This window comes from Rattus norvegicus, chromosome 7, assembly GCF_021556685.1.
Source record: "Rattus norvegicus strain SHRSP/BbbUtx chromosome 7, alternate assembly SHRSP_T2T, whole genome shotgun sequence".
Classification (NCBI taxonomy): domain Eukaryota; kingdom Metazoa; phylum Chordata; class Mammalia; order Rodentia; family Muridae; genus Rattus; species Rattus norvegicus.
Window position 1 is genome coordinate 47,167,949 of NC_141540.1, and position 23,241 is coordinate 47,191,189.

The window sequence follows — 23,241 nt, forward strand, 5'->3', positions numbered from 1 at the left end:
GGAAAAGAAAAGATTCTTCCCCTACAAGTTGAAAGAGGTTTTAATTAGATCCAACAAATACTGCAATGTGGGAGTAAGTTATGGCTCTGTATTCTAATATTTACTAGTAGATATTTATCTTGATATTCATCTTTTCTTTGTGGAACTTGGGGATTTAAACACCCCAGCTTTTCATCCTTTACGTAGTTGGACAAGTCAATCCTGTAATGTGGACTCTTTATGAAATTTATAGTATTTGAACATAGAGAATGCTACAATAATGCTACGGGGACTTTTGGTCTTTTACCAGCTTTGTAATGATTTGTTATTGATACTAATAATTCTAATAGTCATAAACTACTCTCCTTCCTTCTCTCCCTTTCTTTCTGTATCCCGCTCTGAAAGTTAAGAGTCCTTAATTATCATGCATTACTATGTAGAAATAACATGCAAATTCACCTTAACTGAATAAATACTTCTGTATAAGTTCATCTACACCAGAATGAGAAGAAAGTTCTAGAAAAAATAATGTGTACAGAAATGTGTAGGCTATTTTGTTCAGTTTCGTTTTCTGTACTTCCCTGTCATCCTGGGAATGAAACAGATGTGAACCTTCTTTTCTCTGTTATCATTACCCTTGGGGTGAACTTATTACTACATTGAATGTGATTCTGTTATTCACAATGCATGTATTTCTTACATAAGGCTGAAAGTTGATTATATCTGGCACTCAATGGAAAATGCACCATCATGTATGAGCCAGTAATAATCACTGACCACTACAAATCCAATTTAAGGCTCAGTATCAATTTTAGATGTTATATGAAGGTATTATTACTCCGATATTGAAGTGGACATGTTTGGTGCTTTTGTTCATGGCTGAATTTAATGGCTACATGCAAGTCTATAATCTTATACCCTAAGGACAATTTTTATATCCTTTCAAATATACTACAATGGAAGTTGGAAACACTATAGCTTGGCTCAGTCCTATCCTTATAAAATTGAGTTAGTTATGTGCACTATTTGGCATTGATTTCATTTCTTCTTGGCATAAATGTCAGTGAATGATCTTCACCCTTCTTTGCAGTTTGCATGTTCTAACTATGTTTGATTTTATGTCATTTTGAACTTTAATCAGCAATTAATCATACTTGATCCACTTCGTCAAAGATAGTGACCTCTGTACCACAATATAACTAATGTTATATATACTAAGAAGCAATGCATATGTGTGTGTGTGTGTGTGTGTGTGTATTTGTTGTATCTAAATCTTGTTCTTTTATTTCCTAATTAAACTCTTTTAATTGAAAGAAGAATACTACTTAGGGAAGATTCTCTACCTTTTGTTATATATCACTAACACATAACTCCCTTCATGATGCAGCTGCCCGGTGTGTTGTTGGCCCAATAGATTCTCAGCAAGCACTTGAAACCACAGGAAGTATTTTTTGTGATTTTTATTGTTGACTTAAGTCTGTTCAATTTTGTTCATTGTCTTTATTCTATGCATTAAATACAGTAAGTTACAATAATACAGGCCTCACTATCATGAATCTTGTTCCATAGTTGAATGACATAGAACCTCCAGTTTTCATCCTACAAACTGTTTTCAAGCTCAGTATCATAAACATCACACAGATTTTTACAATTTTCCTTTTCACCACAATGAGGTGTTAATATTTCAAAACATAAGGACATTTGTATAAGGTGAGGATGGCCAATGATTTAAGTTACTAAGACTCTTGCATATGAAATTGCCCATGACTTTTACCATTCACTGTCAATTTTTTCTTTCTTCTTTTAAGGTATGTCATTCATAAATTGATATAATTTTTAATTTCAGCATACCACTCTTAAATAGGCAAAATAAGCATACTGATAACTCCATTATGCTCTGTAAATAAGAAATTTGTTGACTGTCATTTGATAAATGTTGTTATACTGTCCCTTAAAACAAACACTGTGTAGAGGATTGTTGGGGGTGCAGTAATGGGAGGTAGATGTGGAGGAGAACACTCATAGAGAAGGGGAGGGGAATGGGTTAGGGGACTGAAGGACAGGAAACCTGGAAAGGGAATAACATTTGAAATGTAAATAAATATCCAATTTAATAAAAATGGAAGAAAATAAGAATTTAAGTTAAACTCTAGATATTCCCTTTTCTGAAATAGTTGTTCTTTAATTTCTCTTATAATATTAAATAGTGCTACATACATTTGCTAAAATATGAAGAGGCAAGTCTGGGAAGGAGTTAGTAATTATAATTTTAGTTACAATTGTAGTGTGTCTGTCCTCTGGGATCCTCCATTAGGTCTAAGGAAATTATCCTAACTAACATCATGCATAACCATTGAAGAAGATAAACCAAAGGTTGTAATAATTCATAGCCTTTAATAAATATTAAAGAAGTTTCTAGACTCTCTTTTCTTTAGGGAATTTAAGCTTTTGATAATCTTTTTAAACAGGAAATTGTGATTACCAAAAGCTGAAAGGGAAAATATGGATTCTTACAGACATAAGAGTATTTGTTGTTGTTTTGATAGATTTTATAAGAAGAGAACTAGGTGAAAGTTCTTTAGATGTATATAAATTGGCTACCTAAAATATACTAAAATAAACATGATGTCTGTAATCTTTCCCTTGAAGCTATGCTAACTGCTTATTAATGGCGGCAAATTCAATCCTGTGGTAATGTTACCTGGATGTTAACTTTTATTTTCCAAGGCTCAGTCTACTTTAGAGCTCTTCCTGCTTTGATCTAATACACATTTGCCTTAAACTAGGGTGAATTTTAACAAGGCTGCAAAACTCTCTCCATGGACTCATTCCATTTAATTGATTGACTCGAATGCTAAACACATAAAACTGCATGGTACTAGACAATTAACACAAGTTCAATCCTTTTATAGATAAAGAATTGTTTACTCTTTATGACAAGTGATAAAGAATAAATAAAACAACCCACACAATTTGTACTCATGTCTAGAAATCACAGTAGAATTCTGTAACATATAATTTTGATATTGATTTTGCTCAGTCATTTCAAAATCTTTTTTCCCCACAATCTATTGGGCATTAATGGTTACATTTTGAAAACTTTCAGCCAAAATTTTCATCGAGCTCTAAAATAGAAGTGTACATTGCCTAAGATCATTATTTTCATGTGAGGAAATAGTTGAAAATTAAACTGATGTGCACATGTACATTTAGCAAACATTTAGTTATATTAACTCAATAAAAATTTTTGCAAGTCAAGTATTGATATAATGAATTTAAATGTTAAAACATGGTATTAAAACTACTACTAAAATTACATGGCCAGATAGGAGAAAAGTCAGTGATTTCCCCTATGTCATAGGCAACTATATTCTAGCCCTAAGGTTGATGTCAAAAATAAAACGGTATTTGAAGCTATCATGACACATAAATAATAGTTAAGCATTCAAGGAGCATGACATTTTGAATCATAGAGACAATGAAGCAAATAATAAAGTGGATGTTATAATTTAGGAGAGCAAGAGCCTCTTTTGGCTAGATAGTGATTCCTGAGATACAGGCAGGGGTCAACTTCTAACACTTGTAGAAAGGAAAGATAAAGTTTCTATTATTTGCTAAAAGCGTCTATATGTTTGAGTAGAACTAAGGTAAACCATAGCTTTAACACAGACACCGCTGATATAAGCATGAAGTTGACACCAAAGGAATAAGTCGTTTTGACTTAGTTTCGAGACAATTAATAAAACCCTGATACTATAGTGATTTCACAATAATTCACAACACATTTTGATCAAAATATTAATCAAGGATATAGGCTTCCAATTGTGACAAACATCTTTCACAATATAGTCTATGATTGTTTAGAGAATGAAGGGTGTAACATTTACAATGCTCTTGACCTTGCGTCTGAAAAATGTTGTTGACATAATGGCCAACGGAAGTAAAGGATGGATACCTTATTCTCGCAGGATTTACAACAGGAGAAAAAAAATAAATGTCTAAATAAAAGGAAATAAACATGAAGAGAACAATGTAAGAAACTATTCTGAGATAAAGAACAAGGAGGCTCTGGGTGCCCCAAGTAAAAGGGATAAAGTAAAGAAAATTAGAAGTAGTGGAATGCTTCTCAAACCTAACGCTACACTGCTGAGCATCAGTCAGCCAGCACTGAAAGTTATGTTTCTATTGTAATTAGCCAAACACAAGAACAGGTTTTAAAACACATACAGATCTCACACAGATCTCTCTCAATCTCTCTCTCTCTCTCTCTCTCTCTCTCTCTCTCTCTCTCTCTCTCTCTCTCTCACACACACACACACACACACACACACAGAGAGAGAGAGAGAGAGAGAGAGAGAGAAAGGGAGGGAGAGACAGAGACAGAGAGAGACAGAGAGAGAGGAAGAGGAGGAGGAGGAGGAGGAGGAGGAAGAGGAGGAGGAGGAGGAGGAGGAGGGGAGGAGGAGGAGGAGGAGGGGAGGAGGAGGAGGAGGAGGAGGAGGAGGAGGAGGAGGAGGAGGAGGAGGAGGAGTTGGGGAAAAGAACCGACCATTAACTAGGACAAGAACATACAGAGTCCTGATCTTTGAAAGTTGAAGCCTGTCAGAGGTGCTCTTCAATATGGGCAAAATGTCTTAAACTCAGTAGAATATTGTATATCTGTAAGTCTAACTCCAGAATTCTGACACTCGCTGAGCGTGGGTTCAGCAAGTTTGTTTTAAAAAAAAAACATGTATTTTGCACATTATAATGTATATGGATCTATAACTGACTTGAAATGAAGTGATAATAAATTTTTTTAGCTTTCTATTACTACTCTAAAAGAACTTCATCATCCCTCAAAGAGAAAGAAATGGTAGATTTTTCTGTTGTTTGTTGTCTTGTTAGGTTATAACTGCCTATGGCGGGAAAGTTTGTGTATCTTAAAGGGGAACAGAGGGGAGACAGTTCCACCAAAGCATAGAAGTGTAAAAATGCTACAGTGAAGGCTATAAAGCTTATTTTTTAAAAGCAAAAAATAATGTAGAAATTCTGGAGAGATGGTTCAGTAACAAAAAGGATTTACTACTCCTACAGAGGGAGAGGGGCAAGTTTGGTTCCTATCAGCTATATGGCTTATACTTGCCATATTGACATTTTCAGGGGGGAACTGAAGACTCTTCTGGCCTCCAGAGTCCTGCATGAACTTGATTCATGCACATACATTTGGGCATCCATATTCACATAAAAGAAATACATTTATTTTTTACAAAATAAAGAAAGAAAAGCTTCTTATGTTTTTACCTGTGTTTCTGTGTGCAATGACTATGTTAGTAATGACTTCACAGTTCACTAGTTTGCTAGGAAGTCTGAATGAATTATAACATTTGTAGTATAGCGCAAACTCTGTGCCACAAGTTTCATGCACTATTAGTACATGATTGGTAATACTGTATAGGAAACTACACAGCCATCCACTAAAATACCTCATCTTGTATTTACTTATATTTCACTGCCATTTGCAAATGTCAATCCCATGATTATCCCAGAGTTCCATAGTGCAGAAAATTAAGAAAATAAAGATAGGGTACTTCGAATTCCAAGTTAAGCATGAAATGGTTAGAGAAGCATCAAAATCACTCAACATGGAGTCGAATAATTAGCAAGTGAGACTAAAATGAGTAAACTTAAAGACATTTTTGAGCTTAACAGGAGTTTTTCTCCTTTACTCGATGTGTTTGATTTAGTAGAACTATTCTATTTCCCAGTTTATAGTACCTATATATAGAAGGATCAAAATCATGCCCATACATGATAGTAATCAAAATGTTGCAGTGTGGCCTGAAAACACTTTCTAGAAGTTCCAAAAGTCTCCCCAATATTAGCTAAAGAGAACCCTTTGCCATGTGGTGAAGATGGCTTAGTGGAGAAGGGCTAGCCAGAAGACTGAGTTTGATCTCCAGAGCTCACATAAAAGCTGGCTTCAGCAGTGTTCTTACTTTTCCAAAATTATGTAGATAATTATTTAATCATTAAATTTTTTGAATAGAAATGTAACATAAATGAGAATGAAGATTTTGAATCATAAAGTAAGAGTACAGACTGTTTTATATACATGAAATGTAAAATATTAAAATAGAGTCCCCTAGCTAAGTGATTCAACATTGTCACAATGAACTGGTTTTTTTTTAATGTAAAATAATTTGAGGAAAACATTCAGTACACAGAAAAATATTCAGGATTATAGTAGCACAGGGTTTGTCATAGCTCTCTCATCTTCAAAGCTGGACTCTGTCTTCATTTCCTTTAGGGTGAAATGTGATGTCCAATATAAATATAAAACATATGTACTGATAGTTTCCTAACAATGATTCTTTGCCCATTTTTATTACAATATTTTCTTTCAAAGTCTGCAATTATTTACTGGCTAAAGGTGATTTTAAAAGTCAAATCTGATGTAGATCAGAGATTTTTCATATTTTTCTCATTATAGGTAGCTGTGAGCCACCATGTTGTTTCTGGGTATTGAACTCAGGACCTCTGGAAGATCAGTCAGTGCTGTGCCATCTCTCTAGCCCATCTCCTGTATTTCTTTAAGGGAGTTATTTATGTCCTTCTTAAAGTCCTCTATCATCATCATGAGATGTGATTTTGAATCTAAATCTTGCTTTTCCAGTGCGTTGGGGTATCTAGTACTTGCTGTGGTGGGAGAACTGGGTTCTGATAATGCCAAGTAGTCTTGGTTTCTGTTGCTTAAGTTCTTGCTCTTGCCTCTTGCCATCTGGCTATCTCTGATGTTTGTTGGTCTTGCTGTCTCTGACTGGAGCTTGTCCCTCCTGTGTGGCTGTGAGCCTGTGAGCATAGAAGTGAGAGAACTCCTGGGAGATCAGCTCTCTGGGTCTGGTAGGCTTTGGGACAGCCTTAGCTCTGGGAGAAGATGGAGAATGGATGGATACTGTTCCAGGGTCCCCGTGGTTCCTGTGCCCTATGCGATTCTGTTGGGTCCCTCTTTTGGCAGTTAGTGGAGTGAAAGTGGAGTCGTACCTGTAGGTTTAGAAGTGAGAGCACTCCTTGGAGACCATGACTCACTGGTTAGGTTTTAGGTAGGGAGGACCTTACCTCTGGGTGCAGAGGGAGACTGGAAGCCATAATTTGGATCTTAAATATATTGGATAAGTTATCTAATTAAAATACTCACTATATGCCTAGAATCACTCTAATTTTATATTTAATGCACAGGGATGCTCTACAAGACTAGAGAATGTTGAAAATATCTATCATATATCATTTGCCTGAAATGCTTTCATTAAAATTTATATACAAATTAGGTATGAAAGTATATTATAAATTCTGATAGAGCAGTATTTTCATAAGTTTCTTTAAATATAGAAATTTTTATTTAAAGTGAGGGGCTGATGTGGTGCCTTTCAAACTGATTATTCCATAATTTTATTTTTCATTTTCTTATTTTTATTTTATATGCCTTGGTGTTTTGTCTGCATGTAGGTCTGTGTAAAGGTATCAGGTTTTGGAGTTAGAGACAATGGTAGGGCACCATGTGGTTGCTGGGATTTTATCCAGGGACCTCTGGAAGAGCATTCAGTACTCTTAACTGCTGAGCCCATCTCTCCAGGTCTAATTATTTCAAAATTTAATGTGCATATGCAGTATATATAAATTTAAAAATACATATGTTTGTTTAAATACACAAAGAAATAACATCTGTGTATACACATATGCATAAGCATACACAGAGAAAAATGTTTCTGAAAACTTACATTTTAAGAAAATTATTATTCATAAATAAACTATAAAGTAAGAGTAAAAAGAATGTTTACAATTACTATTATATACATATGTATGAGTGTATACACACACACATACACACACACATACACACACACATACACACACACATATATATGGCTTCTCACAGCATGTGGTTCCTATGTGGCTTAATTTTAATCTTATATTAGAAAAGCCATAACATTTCAAGATAAGTATCATAAATATGTCATTATAACTTCTGAATTTATATACATTTGAAAATACACAAATGTAGATATGTATCTGTGCTAATTTTTCCTAGTTTACAATCACACAAACAAGACAATGAAAAATATCAAAATCTTCTACACATATTCATATACACATACATGTAAGGGTTGGGCTGTGGTCAATAATGAGTTAGTTCTAGTGTTTGAAGGAGGCATGAACACATAATAACTAAAAACACAGTAATCAGAGTTGCATAAACCTTTGGTTGGAACTAAAGCAGCCTTAAAATCCTCTTAGAACTTATTAAATATTCATTAATCCCTTTATTCTTTTTTATAAATAAAAATAAACATATCATTGTCAGTTGTCTGAGTCACAGGAAGATTTAAAAAGGGAATGCATTATGATGTCTTTAAATATAGACCCTTCATGTGAGAAATTTCCATAAAAGTAAAACAATTTAGAGATTTTTTTAGCCTTAGTAGATACTTTTAGTCATAATTTCCACACAGTCCTGCAAATACATGTGTAAATATTGTTCTATGAATTTTTTAAGGTAAGATACTTTAGCAAAACCATTTAATTCTCCACTGTCAAACTTAACTATTGACTCTAATAATGTTAGCATTCTAGTATGATCCCACTAGGAGTTAGCCTTTGAGAGATAAATTTTATGTAATTCTTTCAATTTAATTGATAATCTATAAAATATCACAATTCAGTAATATTTTGATTTCACATGGGAAATGCTCCTAGACAGATTAAATGATGAATTAACATAGAAAATTGGTTATCATTATTGAGAATATTAATTTTTTTCTAAATTGAGTTTTTCACTACAGATTTTCATTATGCACTCAGACCACAGCTCTCTAATCAATAATGTAATTCATACCATGGGAAATGAAAAAGACTGAAAAGTCAACATAGAAATTATGTTTAAGGGAATATCAATAAATCTACAATAATATTTCATTTTAAATTTATTTTTCTACATTAAAAACAGCTTTATAGCCTCCCACAGAAAATTGTGATTAGGAAAAAAAAGATAAAATGTTGTGCTGTTTCTGATTGTTTTGGATAAACAAATTGAGTTAAAACTGTCATATAATCTGTGACTGTCACTGGGATTAATATTGATCTCAACTCTATGAACTAAAAAGGATGAAAATATTTAAACAATTTCTAATTTTAATAACAAAAAATTTAACCAAGTATACTTAAAATGTGGATATGGCATGTCTGCCATTTTCTCTAGACTACAGATGCTTCTTGTTTCTAGTCTGTCAAATAAGTATGAAAATTACTATCTGAACTCATTCAAGTAGTAGGCTAATTTTTTTCCTTTTTTCTTGCTTATATGGAGCCTGAGCTATCTAAGTGTGTGTGTGTGTGTGTGTGTGTGTGTGTGTGTGTGTGTGTGTGTGTGTTGAATTGCACTTGTAAGCAAATCTTCCATAAAAGATATAAGTAAAATTTTTACACAATATGAAAAGAAGCAGAAGAGGAACTCTTTATAACAATCATTTGCTACATGAGCAGGTTGACTTCGAACCTACAGCAACCTGATAGTAACATATCTTCAAAAATCCCAAAGTAATTGTTCATATTTTAATTCTTGTGTGTATTTGTGTGGTTGTAGTATAATTGCATGTATGCCGTTGTATATCTATATCTATATCTATATCTATATCTATATCTATATCTATATCTATATCTATATCTATATCTATATCTATATCTATATCTATATCTATATCTATATACACGTGTGTGTGTGTGTGTGTGTGTGTGTGTGTGTGTGTGTCTGTGCAGGTTAAGTGTGTGTGTACTTGGATGCTCTGGCATGAGTATCGATGTCAGAAGCAAACTTTAGGTGTCACAGGATCTTTTGTCGTTCTCTTCTGTGTGAACCAAGCTAGCTATCCCATGGTTAGCAGGAATTCTGTCTTAGCACTCTAGCTTTCTGCTGAGGTTCCCTAGAGTTGTTGGCAGTTTTTTCTCTATTCAGTTGAGCTCTTACATGGTTCATGCTATTGTGTAGAGAATTGAGTGGGTTCTGAGGATATGAAGTCAGGTTGTAAGAACTGACAAAGCACTTTCCCAACAGAATTATCATTATAGGTCCGTAATGTTGCTACTTAAAGTACTGCCTAATTGATCTGGTGAGATGGTTAGTGGGTAAATGTGTTTTCTGCCAATCCTAAATTTGATTTCTAGGACACACATCATGAGAGGAGAAAGCTGACTCTCAACAGCTGCTTCTTGAACTCAACATGTGAATTACCACACACAAGCACACACACAGACACACACACACAGACACACACACACATATAAATAATAAATATAAAATTAAATTAAAATTTTGCAAAATAGAAGATTATGAAGGGGCTGTATTTCACGATTTCTGTAGTATATTAATATGTACTATATGTGTAGTAAGATATTAAATATATAAGAGGAAGTAACTATATCTGTCAAAAGTGCAGCTTTTTGTTTTCTCTATTTACTGGATTAAAGATTCTAATAATTTTTCCACACGTTAATATATATGTTGTGCCTAGTTAAGTCTCAACATATATTTCAAGGGATATGTAGATATAGATATAAATATAGATATAAACAGATATAGATATAGACATAGATATAGAGATAGATATAGATAGGTATAAATATACATATATATGGATGAATTTTTACAATGAACTATTCCTAGTTTTAGAATTTAGTGACAAGCTTCAGAAAATAAGTGCTTACTGAAAGGAAAGCAGTATTTTCTAAGTAAATTATTTGAACACATAAATATATTTGATTGGATTGTTTCTACAGATATATGTTATTTGGTACTACTGAATTCAATCGTTTTACCTGATCCCTTGCCACACAGGCATGTATGGTGAACTTACCAAGAGAGTTTATTTATTTCCTTTTGTACTGTTCTGGAAAGTGAACATGCTCATTTTTAGACCTTCACATGCAGTGATGATAATCTTCTCTCCTATTTCTCCATGTTAATAGTATAATCATGATTACTAATATTATTCAGAATCTGCGATGCTAACCATCACATCATGGAAGCTACACATTGATATTATTCAATATTACTCAATTAGCCAAATTTTATCTTGACTTGGAAGCAGTTATTTTATGGATCTCTGTTATGCTCCTTTTATAAATGAGAGTCCAGAAGATAACTTGTGGTTATAACGAGGCACTTACCATACCTGGTGGCATTTTACTCTATTGAACATTACTCTTAAAACTGAAAACAAGCTCCTGTGTTATATACTCTGTTATTCAGAGGCAGTTGGCTGCTGCAGGAGTCGTATGCCAGCAACCTAGGTCTGTCGTAGTGTTAAGGAAGTTGCAGAACCTGCAAGGCTTGAGGTCAAACAGGAAGTATTTAGGAGATCACATCAGAAGTGATCCACGTTGGTTGGTAGAGCTAGTTTTCTGATGAATACTCCTGGGGTCTGGAGAGCTGACTCAGTGATTAAGAGCACTTAGTCTGCCAAGTACCTGGATTCACTTTTCAAACCCACATGGTGGTGCATAGGTATCCATGATTTTAATTCCATATGATCCAGTGCCTTCTCCTAGCCTCCCAGGGCATCAGACTTGCACATGGTGCTAAAACACACTTTCAGGCAAAACGCCCATATATAAAAATAAAAAATAAATAAATCCCAAACCATGAATAAACGTCTCTCGAGTCATTATTTCTGGCTTTCTTTCTTGCTATACTTGCTACACTTAGGCTTTTGATGATATTCACCAAGTGGATCTCAATAAACTCAAACAGAAAATATCTGTTTGATTTTGAATTTTCAGTCTACACCGAATTAAATAAATATTTTTTTTTATGAAACAGGTGTTGAGTATCTTACTATCTAAACAGTAAAGAGAATAATATAAATATAGTATAATAATAACATATTGATTTAATAAGGGCTTAACACAGAGCACAATGCATCCTTTCAAGACAGCTGCTATTGCCTCCAAAATTGTTGCATTACTGGCCACCTCAACGTGGAATAGATTTCATGGTTGTAATGACCCTTGTAACAAACAAAGTTTGTGTTAAGAAAGTTTTACATTTCTACTATGACTTGCCTTCTAATAAGTTTTTCTTTTTAATTTTGATGATCAAAAGCAGAAATCAACGAGGGAAGGCCATCCTGGAAGGGAAGCTGGGGAAGCAAGTGTAACGTTCTTTATTTAGTTAACTTCAGAACTGAAGAAGATTGTCTTGTCTGTACAGTTCTGCTCAAACATTTGCTGTTATTATAGTACCTGACAAGGAAACCCCAATCCTGTCAGGGCTACTAGTTTGGTCTACATTGTAACTTAATGTGAGCCGCAGACACAAAATAATAATAATAAATAAATTGTGCTAGGTATAGCTATGAACCTGGATGAATGGTGTAGCTGCTGATATTTTTCACCTCACTACCACCTATAACCATAGCTAGGATTGTCATAGCTAGGGACAATGAAAAAACTCTGAGGGAGAAAAACAATTACATTTGCTGCTATCAGTATTGGAGACTTTTGTACCAAATATAATGATAATCGTGTGTTTTGAAAGTTTCCTGAAGCTTTCGCTATGTCAGCAATGCTCTCTCTATTCATCAGAAAGTATTGACTGCTGCCCGGAGGGCATGTTCAGCCTTCCACAAAGCAAAGGAGAAAAACAAATTGGTCAAGCATTAAAAAAATGCAAGCCAAGCAAGTCGGGGGAGGGTAGTGGGAGGGGGGCACACGTGTTAGGGAGATGAACACTTTCACTCTAACGAGTTTTTTTTGTTATATTGTTTGTATTGTTTTGTTTTTGTTGTTGTTTTGGTTGGTTTATTATATTTTTTGCATGTTTTCCTTGGTGTTATATATAAAACCAGGTATTAGAAAGATGTGATTTGGTTCTGTATTCTGTTAATTTTAACACCTACTAAACAAAGAATAACTTACAGTTCAGTGCCTTGGGCTAGATTAATGTAGCCACATAGGTTTACATGGGTAGGAATTTCATTATTTTTCCCTCCAAACTCCTCATATGAACATAACATATTTTTCACTGGGGAGAAGTGAGAAATATGATATTTTTTTCTTTTTACCCAGAGATCTGGAGAGTGACAATAAGACTTCCTTAATACTGAGTCATTTGCTGCAGGTCTCCTGAATTCTACAAATAGGAAGTTGCTGCTACCACACACACAGACATCTGCACTGAAGCAAGAGCTCTACAGCGTACAAGTTCGTCTGTCACCTCCTATCAGCCTCAATTCTTTAATAAATGAGTATTTTTCCTGTATTGATGAAAACTGGGGCATAAATTACTATAGTGGTAGCTTCCCAAGGGAAAAATATTATGACATTTTTCCCAGAGAAAGCTTATTTGCTTCCATGAACAATAATTTGAAGAATGTAGCACTGATTTCTAATATTCTGTACATAATGAGCATTTCTATATTTACATGAGAATTGATGAAGGTAGGAATAAACTCTACAATATCTGTCTGTACTGTGTGACTTCTAGAACTTTCTGTAATATTTGGGTTTCAATATTAGAAATATTAAACCACAGAATTAGGGTGTCCAAGTGCAAAGGAATTATTCAGTATTGCTGCTGGTTTCCAAACTACCCACAATTTTGGTGTTATTTTTATCAAGATTTATTTCTTAAATATCCTTTAAAATGTGGTTATAGTAGTTATAAAATATTTCAGTTCACCTAGTAATAAAACTAAATATTGGTACGATTTTCAATTTGTGCCTGAATACTTTATTAAAATTAAAGTTTATGGTGCTTTGTTAGTGATTGAAGTAAAGCTGATATGTCCATTTGTGTTTGTGTTTATAGAGCATAGATATCACGTAATATGTCGAGCCAAAAAGAGGTCTTGGGCAAGCTCTTAAAGGTGATGCTCAAGATTGAGCACGATGACACATATCTGTAATCTCAATGCTCAGGAGGCAGAGGTAGGAGAATGACAAGCTTTTGGAAGCCTTGGGCAGTAGGGTAGGACTCTTTCAAAGAATGGAAACTTAAAATTTAAAGGCTCTTTGGTAAAAAAATGAAATTCAGATTAGCATAGGCTAGTATTTAAACTTTACCTCTAAGTTCATAGAGTTTACACTGTGTGTACAGCGCACCCATATACACATTCACGTTGAAACCGTCTTTGTTACCACCGTCTATCTTTTGCTAACACCCCTTCAGTAACTCAAGTAATATACCTAAATAAATTTAAAACAAGTTCTATATACTGGAAGGCTCAAATTTCCAAAGAAAAAACAAACACATATGCTCCAAATTAAGGAAGAAGCAGAAAAACCTCAAGAAAGCTAAGAAAACAGAGTAAAATGTGAAAAGGGCCCAAAATATAGAAACGAACTTTTGTTTTTAGATATTTTTTGCCCCCCATATTTCCTTTACTTTTTATTTATTTATTTACTTTTACACTCCAAATTGTATTCCCCTCCTGGTCCACCCCTTATTGTTCCACATCCCGTACCTCCTCCCTGCCCCCTGCCCCTCCCCCAGTCTCCACAAGAATGTCCCCACCCCACCCACCCCACCAGACCTCTAAACTTCTTGGGACCTCCAGACTCTTGATGGTTAGGTGCATCTGCTCTGACTGAACCCAGACCAAGCAGTCCTCTGTTGTATATGTATTAGAGGCCTCATATCAACTGGTGTATGCTGCTTTGTTGGTGATCCAGTGACTGAGAAATCTCTGGAGTCCAGGTTAATTGAGAGTCCTGGTCCTTCTACAGGGCCGTTCTCCTCAGCTTCCTCTAGCTTCTGTTCATTGATTGGGTGCACATATCTACATCTGACTCTTTTAGCTGCTTGTTGGGTCTGTCGGAGGGTAGTCATGATAGGTCCTTTTTTGTGAACGCTCCATAGCCTCAGTAATGGTGTCAGGACTTGGGGCCTCACCTAGACCTGGAACCCATTTGGGCCTGTCGCTGGACCTTCTTTTCCTCAGGCTCTCTCTATTTCTATCCCTGCAGCTCTTTCAGAAAGGAAGAATTATGGGTCAGAGCTTTGACTGTGTGATAGCAAACCCATTCCTCACTTGATGCCCTGTTTTTCTACTGGACATAGGTTCAGTAAGTTCCCTCTCCCCACTGTAGGGCATTTCATCTAGGGTCCTTCCCTTTGAGTCCTGAGAGTCTCTCACTTCCCAGGTCTCTTATACATTCTAGAGTGTCTTCCCAACCTCCTTCCTCTTTAGGTCACCTGTTTCTATTCTTTCTGCCAGCCCTCAAGCCTTCAGTCCTTTTATCCCACCCAATACCAGATTACGGTCCCCTAATCCCCCAACCCCTATCCCCTTTTCCTCGCTATTCTTCCCTCCCTCCCCTCTTCTGGTTGTTCCCTTCTGTTCCAAGTGGGACTGAGGTGTTCTTTACATTTCAAATCTTATCCCCTTTCTAGCTTTTTCTTCCAAAAATCCTCTATCCCATCGCCCCTCCTCCTGCTTCTATGAGTGTGCTCACCCACCCACCTACCCATTTCCTCCTGCCTCCCTGCCCTGGCATTTCCCTACACCGGGGCATCGAGCCTTCACAGGACCAAGGGTCTCTCCTCCATTGATGCAGGACAAGGCCATCCTTAGCTACCTATGTGACTGGAGCCATGGGTCACTCCTTGTGTACTCTGGTTGGTGATTTAATCCCTGGGAGCTCTGGGATATCTGCTTCATTGATATTGTTGTTCTTCCTGTGGGATTGCAAACCCCTTCAGCTCCTTGAGTCTTTTCTCTAACTTTTCAATTGGGGTCCCTGTGCTAAGTCTGATGGTTAGTTGCAAGCATCTTAATATGTATAATAAGGCTCTGGCAGAGCCACTAAGGAGAAGATAATATAAGACTCTTGTCAGCAAGCTTTTTTTGGTATGAGCAATAGTGACTGTAGTGCTAAATTTCTAATTTCCTTAAACAACCAAACTACCAGAGTAGCATGTATGAAGCAATGGTACCAGCCATTAGTAGCAAGCAGAACTGTGGAATGAACTTCAATACAAGGAAACAAACAGGGTGATTATGTTAGCTTTCTATCAAGAGGTTCTAAGCTATGTCAAGAAAAGGACTCCCAAGTGCTGATTTCTTGAGCTGACAAGGTATGAAGAGAATTTGCAAACAATGAAAGAGAAAGAAAAGCCACATGGAGAAGCCTAACTGTCCAGAGACACACACATAATAAAACTTCAGAGGACTGCAAAGGGATTCCTTCTAGGTTTTTCCTGATAATTTAACACTTCCTATGTGGGACGAAACAACGACAATCAAAATATTAACCACAATAAAGTAAAAAATTTAAGGCACTTCCGGAATGTAGCAATAATAATAATAGTAATTAGATAAATCACTCCAAATCTGATGGCCTGGTTATAAGTTATAGGTTCTTATGGCTAATCGAATGGTAAATCTAATTCCATCAATATACTATCCTGGAGATGTGAAAGTGATTACCCTCCCAGGAAATACGTTATCATTTTGTTGCTGAAAATACTGTGAGAAGTTATTGATGTTGACAATGTGGTACTGACAGTGAATGGCTGCTGAATGTTCATTGATAAGTATAGAGAAGTGTGTGTGTGTGTGTGTGTGTGTGTGTGTGTGTATTCTCAAACATTAATACTTTATCTCAAACGTTAGCCTGTTTCAAAGACACTAGTCCTATATGTATTTTGATGTTTGTCATCAGCGGAAAACTGAGTTCCAATTACCTTTTAAAAATGACTAAAGTCCCCACTCTTTCTTTGGGCCAATAAAAGATACATATGCATATTACTTTTTCCAATCACCCAGCCATCCACAGTTTTATTTTTTCACTGTATCAAATACTTACCTTCTACTATCCCATAGTATATTTTACATGATAGATATATATTAGCAATCAAGTGTCATTAAAGCTGTGTTCCTGTCTTTTATGTTTACTGAGAGAGATAAATAATTTTCAACTCATTCCTAGTATCCACTGTTTGATCTATCTTTCATCCCAGTAACCAATTTTCAAAACTCAGCCCTCTTTCCAATGCCTGGGCCCCCAATATTTAGTATAATATTTGAAATGTCTCAGACCATAATAAGACATTTAATTTGATCCAACTTTAGATTCCTCCACTATTTTCCCTCACCCTTTAAATTTATTCTCACACAGGTTTTATTTATTAGATTTCAGCCCGTGTGAAAAATGCATTATTTCTTTAAGAAATAATGTTCTTTACAAGCAAAAGACACTGTCATTAAGACAAAACGGCAACCAACAGATTGATAAAAGATCTTTACCAATTCTACATCTGATAGAGGGCTAATATCCAAAATATACAAAGAACTCCAGAGGGCCAAATAATCCTATTAAAAATGGGGTACAGAGCTAAACAAAACATTCTCAGCAGAGGATTATCGAATGGCCAAAAAGCACCTAAAGAAATGTTCAACATCCTTAGTCATCAGGGAAATGCAAATCAAAACAACCCTGAGATTCTGAGTCAGAATGGCTAAGATAAAAAACTCAGATGACAGCAGATGCTGGCGAGGATGTGGAGAAAGAGGAACACTCCTCCATTGTTGGTGGGATTGCAAACTGGTACAACCACTCTGGAAATCAGTGTGGAGGTTCCTCAGAAAATTGGACATTCTACTACCTGAGGACCCAGCTATACCTCTCTTGGGCATATACCCAAAAGATGCTCCAACATACAAAAAAGACATATGCACCACTATGTTCACAGCAGCCTTATTTATAATACCCAGAAGCCGGAAAGAACTCAGATGCCCTTCAACAGAGGAATGGATTCAAAAAATGTGGTACATTTACACAATGGAGTACTACTCAGCTATCAAAAACAACAACTTCATGAAATTCATAGGCAAATAGCGTGAACTTGAAAATATCATCCTGAGTGAGGTTACTCAATTACAGAAAAAAACACTTGGTATGCACTCATTGATAAGTGGATATTAGCCCAAAAGCTCGAATTACCCAAGATGCCACAGACCACAGGAAGCTCAAGAAGAAGGATGACCGAAATGTGGATGCCCCTACACCTTCTTAAAAGGGGGAAAATATCAATAGTAGGGGATATGAAAGCAAAGTTTAGAGCAGCGACTCAAGGAATGGCCATTCATAGCCTGACCCACATGTGGCCCATATATATATACAGCCACCAAAACTAGACAAGATTGATGAAGCTAAAAAGTGCAGCTGAAAGGGATCAGATATAGATCTCTCCTGAGAGACACATCTAGAGCATGTCCAATACAGAGGTCAATGCTAGCAGCAAACCATTGAACTGAGAATAGGACCCCCTTGGGGTGAATTAGAGGAAGTATTGAGAGTTGAAGGAGCTTGCAACCCTATAAAAGCAACAATGCCAACCAACCAGAGTTTCCAGGGACTAAACCACGACCGAAAAACTGTACATGGACTGACCCGGATCGTCATCTGCATATGTAACAGAGAATAGCCTTGTTGGGGCACCAGGGGAAGTGGAAGCCCTTGGTCCTGCCAACGTTAGACCCCCAGTGCAAGGGGAATATGGAGGACGGGCAATAAGGGAGATGTATGGGGGAATACCCATATTGGGGAGGGGAGAGAATGGAGGCTTATGGACAGGAAACCGGGAAGGGGAATAACCTTTGAAATGTAAGTAAAGAAATATATCTAATAAAAAATAAATAAATAAATAAATAAATACACATATGCTTTGTTTAATTCACTTTATTAAGTTTACATATATGGACATTAAATTTATGTGCATAAAAATTAATAAATAATATCCATGTTGGTTGTGAAGGAAAAAAAAGAATATAGTGTTCTTCCTCCTGGCTCCCACTTTTTACATTACCTTAAGTGCTTTCCAAGGCTTAACGTGTAGAGGTCAAAAAATGATGATGCTTGGTAGGGACAGGTTTTTAGGGAAACTCACATACTATCATAATCAGCAACTGCTCCCATCCAGCCATTATTGGGGAGGGTAGAAAGACAGCCGCTGGTGGGTTTGGGAAGCAAAATGACTTGTCCAAATGAGACTTTCAGTGTTTCCACTATCATCAGACTATTCTTGGAAACTTCCACGCCAAATTTCCAGTTCACATTCATTTCCAAACAATGCTTCATTTCAGTATTGCTTCAGGATTGGACTTCCAGTCTAACTCACCCAATCATTGGCGTTTTCTTGATTGTAAGATCTTTCCTTGGACCCTGTCGGGTTTTCTGTTTCTACAGTGCAGTGCAACCCAGCACAGAGCAATCAGACGCATGGCCTTCCTCGCCAGCTTCCCTCTGCTTAGATAATGAATTAAAGGTGAACCTCTCCATCACTTGACTTTAGTTACACGTCACATGGAGAACTGGAAACAATTAACATCAAATTAGAAGACAGAGAAACCAGAAAAGTATATCCTAAAAATCAAATTCTATTTTCCTGCATCACCCTCACTTTAATGAGTTCTGAAATTATATTTGATTGGGGAAAAATTTATTAAAGAAAAGTATATTAAAGTATAGGATATAGTTTACTTCTTTAAAGAGACTGAATTAATCAAATGTCTATTACTTCTTTTATTATATTATTAATACGCTTGTTGTCTTTATTGTTAGTTCCCAGAAGATAGCTAAATATGAAATTATATTGATAATGTTAACATTATACATGAATTTTGAAACAAAATTTTAGCTCAAATATTTGAACGATGCAACTATATTATTCACATGCCAAATTAAATGTTAGTAATTTTGTTTCTTTTTCCCCACAGGAGAGGATGTTTAAATTTTATCAAATGAAATATATTTTTCAAATATTGGATAAAATGAGATGCTTGCGAAAACGTTCTACAGTGTCATTCTTGGGAGTCCTTGTTGTTTTTCTTCTATTCATGAATGTGTTCATTGAAGATAGCTATGTTCTGGTAAGTTTTGCAAACATTATTTTTATTTCAAAATACACCTTCATTCTAATTGTACCCCAACCTTAGGATAATAGGGAGTGTTTGAGCTGAATTAAATATGCATATTTCCTTTCTGTATAGGTTTAGCCATATATTATCAACAGTATACTTGCATTATTGTGGGTTTTTTCTTTCTTATACTACATGGTGGTTGATATATATATATATATATTATCATATGTATATATATACATATTATCATATGTATAAACATTATATAGTTATATACTATGTATTATGGAATACTAATAGTATGTACTGATTTTTATACACATGAAATCATTAAGAATATTGGTCTTAAATATGAAACAGATACAGTAAATAATTTTTGCTAAATAACATTATTTCTTGTTTCTATATTTTATACATTATTGTTGAAATTTTTAGAAGCATTACTCACTTTGCCGTAAATGCATGTTAATATTTAACTCTTATTTTCTTATATTTTGATATGATTTTTAAAAAGTATAAATATATTTTGATTATATTCTTCCCCTCTCCAAGTCCTTCAAAAATCTTTCCCCTTCCCTACATATCTAACCTAAAGTTCTTTCTCAAAATTTTCTTTCAAAATGTTATTGACAACACTAAAATAATAAAGATGAACTATGTTGTATTCTACATATTTTACTGCAATGTATACTAAGCCTTCGTATTTTGAATATCCCTAAATCCCAATGTATTCTATATGGATACTCACTGAAAGACACCAAGAGGTAAAGAGACAGAACTATACAAACATTCAAATACACACTAGAACAGTAGATGATTATATTACATGGTATAAAATATTTAATAAGTATGAAAAGTAAACTTTCACACCCAATTAAGAGGAATCAGTACAATAGCCACTATGGTCTATTACTGTTTCATTATTATTCCAATGATTAAAATGCAACATTGATATTTTTGCCTTTTTTATTTAAAATGGACCAAAAGCACATGTTTTTGGTATCATTCCTATATTTAAAATATTGATACCTTTGAGTTCACAGAGAATAGGGAATTCTGTCCACAAGCAACAGTCTGATACTATTGATGATGTTAGCACAATGGATTTTGACAATAACCACAAGGAATGATTCTCAATAAAATGCTCTTTGGTTATATTTGCTTATGAGCTTTCTAGTATTTGCCATGATATCTTGAGTCAGCTCTAGGACTTCAGCTGACACAGATTCTCCAAAGAGATATTTTGCAGACAAACTTGGTTCTTTCAGCTCTGTTCTTTAATAAACATTTTTTAGAATCCTAGTTCTTTAATTTGTACAGGACTTTTTGTCTTCAAGTAAATATTGATTTTAAAGACCTATAATTATATTATCTAAAGTCAAATCACAGTAGTTGAATGTACCAAATATTGACAAGCTTTACCTAGATATAATTTAGCAAAGCAACAAATCAGAAAATAATGACTATTAGTATGGATTTGTGAATAGTTTAGATTTAAGAGACATCAGATAATGGAAGAAGATCCACACTATGTAGTTATTTGCAGTACTTGATAAAAAATGTGATCAAGAACAAATTCTCTATCTTTTTTTCATTCTTTCTTTACTTACTTAATGTTATTACTTTTATTGACTATTTTGTTCTTTGATGGTTCAGTCATGTGATAAATACATGTTTATTTTATTCTGATGATGGCAAAATTAAATTAAGTCCTGTAAGTTAAGCAAATGTTAATAGTTCAATGTTATTATAATCCATGGGATGTTTTTTACTTGAGAGAAGGTATCTCATGAAATGTTAACCTTTAATTTTCAATGAATCAAACAACCTTTCATATGCAACAGTTATATTATAATTATAAGATTTCTTTATATTCAAAGTAAAACCAGTAAGAGCAATATAAAGTTGGTGCTCTGTTTTGAGATATTTCATAGGATGTATTTAAAAAAATTCTTATCACTCCTCAAATGCATGTTTCAAAGCTTTGAATTCACTGTTTTCTTTTCCCTTTTCTTAAAGCTAATTACAAAGGGATATAGTGTTTTATGAATATTTGATACTTTATACGGAAATTTATATATCTAATGAGCAATATTATATGGACCCTACATGATTAATATTAGTTCTGAATTATACAAATGGAAGTATTTAAAAATATTTTGTAGTCAGATATTCTATATACTAAAGAAACCAATATTTAGATATAAATATATCTAGAAACCAATGGAGCATGGTACCTCACATCTGTAGTGTTAGCCCTTGAAAGTTTGAACCCTTGAAAGTTTGAGGATTGACATGAGTTTGAGGACAGTCAGGCTACACACAAAGGCTCAAATACCAAACCAAAACAAAAAGCAAAAATAAATGATCAATGTAAAAATAACTACAAGTATCCACAAAAGTAAAGACAAGCTAGATTCAACTCATGAATAAAAGACTAAAAATTTATTTAAATAATTTATAAAATTCCAGTGAATTCACCGGGTGTTTCAGGGTTTTTGTTTGTTTGTTTGATTTGGGTTTATTTTTGTCTTTTTTAATTTAAATTTTATTGGATATTTTTTTATTTACATTTCCCCTTTCCCAGGTTTCCTATCCATAAACCTCCTATCCCACCCCCTCCCCCTTCTTCTATGATGATGTTTCCCCACCCATCCACCCACCCCTTCCCAATTCCACCCTGACTTTCCCATAAAGGGGGAGGTCCAGTCTTGGCAGGTCCAAGAGCTTTGCCTCCTATTTGTGTCCAACCAGGCCATCCTCTGTTACATATGCATTTGGAGACATAGGTCTGTCCATGTGTACTCTTTGGATGGTGGGTTAGTTCCTGGAAGCTCTGCTTGGTTGGGTATTTCAGTTTTTATTATCATATCATAGTCTTTATTAAAAGAAATAATAGGTAAACTTTACAGCCGTATTTTGAAATTTGCCTGATGTATTTTATAGAAAGTAAAGTTTCATGGGATGTATTAAAAATCTTGCCATTTGTCAAATACATGGTTCCAACTTTTTTGAATTTACTGTTCCCTTTTTTGAAAGATATTTTGAACAGGGACTAAACCACCAACCAAAGAGTACACAGGAATGAACCTATGGCTCCAACCACATATGAAGCAGAGGATAGCCTTGTTGAGCATCAATGGGAGGAGAAGCCTTTGGTACTGCCAAGGCTGGACTCCCCAGTATAGGGAAATATCAGAGCAGGGAGGTAGGAGGGAGTGGGTTGATTCGGGAGCACCCTCATAGAAACAGGGAGAGATAGCAGGTTTCTGGAAGGGAAACTGGGATAGAGGATAACATTTGAAATGTGAATAAAAAAATATCCAATAAAAGAAAGCTGTGCGATGTGTCTTCATTCCAGTTGGAC

General features: G+C 35.0%; 1 protein-coding gene across 7 annotated transcripts in view; it reads left to right on the forward strand.

Annotated features, from left to right (window-relative positions):
• Mgat4c (MGAT4 family, member C) overlaps positions 1-23,241 on the forward strand; it is a 760,784-nt gene that overhangs the window by 726,013 nt on the left and 11,530 nt on the right. For all 7 annotated transcript variants that reach the window (NM_001437982.1, XM_087556313.1, XM_087556315.1 and 4 more), the window contains 1 exon segment: positions 19,731-19,883. In NM_001437982.1, the coding sequence (NP_001424911.1) occupies positions 19,737-19,883 (147 nt within the window). In that variant the 5' untranslated portion in view covers positions 19,731-19,736.